The 2,437-nt window shown below is 36.4% G+C and overlaps 1 protein-coding gene across 1 annotated transcript; it reads right to left on the bottom strand.

Annotated features, from left to right (window-relative positions):
* Positions 1-493: 493 nt before the first annotated feature.
* Positions 494-2,206, bottom strand: LOC113357098 (probable galacturonosyltransferase-like 1). The gene has a single exon (XM_026600370.1). The coding sequence runs from the start codon at positions 2,081-2,083 to the stop codon at positions 1,010-1,012; it is 1,074 nt and encodes a 357-aa protein (XP_026456155.1). The 5' UTR covers positions 2,084-2,206; the 3' UTR covers positions 494-1,009.
* Between the last annotated feature and the right edge of the window lie 231 nt (positions 2,207-2,437).

The following is a 2,437-nucleotide window of genomic DNA, read 5'->3' as shown; positions in this document are numbered from 1 at the left end:
GATTTTAGCTGCTAACTTTGGATAATTGGGATAAATGAGATAACAGCTGAATTTTTCGGTGTATGTACGCGTAAAATTATTATACATGCACTATAACTTTTTAACAGTTCTGTTCCACTATGTTAGTTTAGCCTTTCATACGTTTCTTAATACCGTAATGAGAATTTGTAGAAATTTACAAAAATTGGATTTAGATTCTTTTTTAGAGTTAAACACTACTCAAATTCGTATCAAGAATGAAAATACCAAAACTTTCTGTTTACTGACGTGCAAAGCACGTGCACTCCACTTGTTACTTTTAAGCAATCTAGAAAGAAAGAAAAAAAGAGGTGATGATTGAGTTTGGCCAATTAGACAATAAATCTGAAGGTTGAATCTGATTTGATCAAGAAAAAACAAACAAAAAAGTTAGGCCAATCTGTTATATGTACATGATAATGATCAGTTTCTATCAATAACACCCATCGAAATGAATAATTGGAAGAGAATATGAATAACATGCTTCTATATACTTGTAAAAAATTCATTCTCATTTACTGTTATTGTCTTTATTCAATTTTTACAGAATTTCAACCAAAAAAAAAAAATGAAAATTTCTTACTTTTTGTTGCTCAATAACACCTCTAAACTGATCATGATCCCAATCCCATAACCCAAATGAAGAAAAGGCACTGTAAATTCTGAACTGATTTCTCTTTATTCAGAGTATATATTATAAGAAATGTCCTTCAAAAGCTAGTGTATGTGGATCATCTTAAAAATCATCTATAACATGAAGATCTGATCTCCATTTTCTTCTCTATCCTGTCTTTCATTATTAATGGCAGAGACAGAGAAAGATCTAGAGAGGGAAACAGTACTAGTTAATACTTTTGACTCACCCTTCTCTTCTTCTTTCTGACTAATTAATACACAGATGTACTCTACCCCTTTTTCATTTCTGACATGCTGCAGCAGCCTCTTATGAATCTGTCTTCAATGATCTTTCTTTCTTCATCCATGCATCACATTAAGAATCAAGAGCAAATGGGGTTTGTAAAAGATCATAAGGAGCCCACAGAGCATCCAACGGACAAGGACGACTAGCATCAAGTCTAACCCAAGGCTTACCTTTACCACTCCAATGCAAAAGACTAACAGGACCAGGATGAAGATCCCTACATAATCCTCTGAAATTATCACCACCTAAACCATGCTGATTCCATCTGTGATCAACTGAAGCGATATTACCAGAGAAAACAAGTAAAAATGGCGGTAAAGAACCTAATTCGTATATTCTCATTCTCTTTTGTAATTCCATCCATTCTTCAATCTTTCGAGTATAATCTCCGTCTCTCCATCTCTCTAAATCTATCACCATCACTCCAGTGTTGAAGTAACAAGCTTTTCTACCTTCAAACGTTAACGACAAGGATGGGTTTGACCAAAATGTCGGTGTAAAATACGTCGTGAAATTCGCATTACAATACTCCGGTGCAGCTAAAACTGTATCTTCCCCAAGTTCAGTCGCCGCGAGTTTGGCGATATCGTCGACTAAGATGAGGTCGGAATCGAGATAAACAACTCGACGCACACATAGCGGTAGTAAATTTGCCAAGTAATTTCGAGCATAATTTAGCGGGCAGTCTAACGCGGCACGAATTGAAGTAGAGATTAGTCCTAACACAGCCGAGTCATCGAATCGGTAGATGTGGAATCTGAGGTATGGGAATGATTTTGAGATGGTATTGTAAAGGTATTGAGTGTCGGTAGAAACTGAAGCAACGAAATGAAAGTCAACATTTTGTGGGCATGATGAGTGTTGAAGAACTGATTGAATCGCTGCCATTGAACCTCGAAGGTAAGCTGCGTCTAACGTCATTGCTACGTGTACGCTATTATCTGAACAGAACATTGAGACGTCTTCATTTTCTTGATCTTCTTCTTCTGTTATTCTTGATGGACAATCAGGGGAATTATAAAATTGCGGTGCTTCTCTGAATCTATTGTGCCTAGTGGTGGTGGTTTTCCTGTCCGCAGTAACAATTGAGGTTGTTGTGGTGATGAGACAGAGGAGAAGGAGAAGAGAGTAAGGTATGGACATGGTGGTGAGTGGGGAGTGAACAAGGAAGATGATCAGGTGTGGGTTTAAAAATGAAAGAAGGGTGAGTTTTAGAGAGAAGTGAGGAGGATCTTGGCTTGGAACCTAAGTTGTTTGCTATAAGAAGGCTGTGAAAGTGTGAAGTAATGTAATGTTGTAAGGTGAGAAGTCAGGAGAGATTTTTTTGAAAAGAAAGTCGTTGTATTCACACTACCTATTAAGTAGTCCTTTTTAGAATTCTTTTTCATTGAAGAGTATTATGTATACTGCATCCAAAAGATCTATAATTGGATTTTCTAGTATTTTGAAAATTTCATCACCACTTCTTAATTCAGATAGTATATCTCTAAACCATGC

This window comes from Papaver somniferum, chromosome 3 (genome assembly GCF_003573695.1).
Source record: "Papaver somniferum cultivar HN1 chromosome 3, ASM357369v1, whole genome shotgun sequence".
In the NCBI taxonomy this organism is placed as follows: domain Eukaryota; kingdom Viridiplantae; phylum Streptophyta; class Magnoliopsida; order Ranunculales; family Papaveraceae; genus Papaver; species Papaver somniferum.
The sequence above is the reverse complement of the archived record's forward strand: the minus strand, read 5'-3'. Positions and strand labels throughout refer to the sequence as shown.

Coding starts and splice junctions, on each gene's coding strand:
- LOC113357098 (XM_026600370.1), bottom strand. CDS start 2,083: ATGTCCATACCTTACTCTCTTCTCCTTCTCCTCTGTCTCATCACCACA.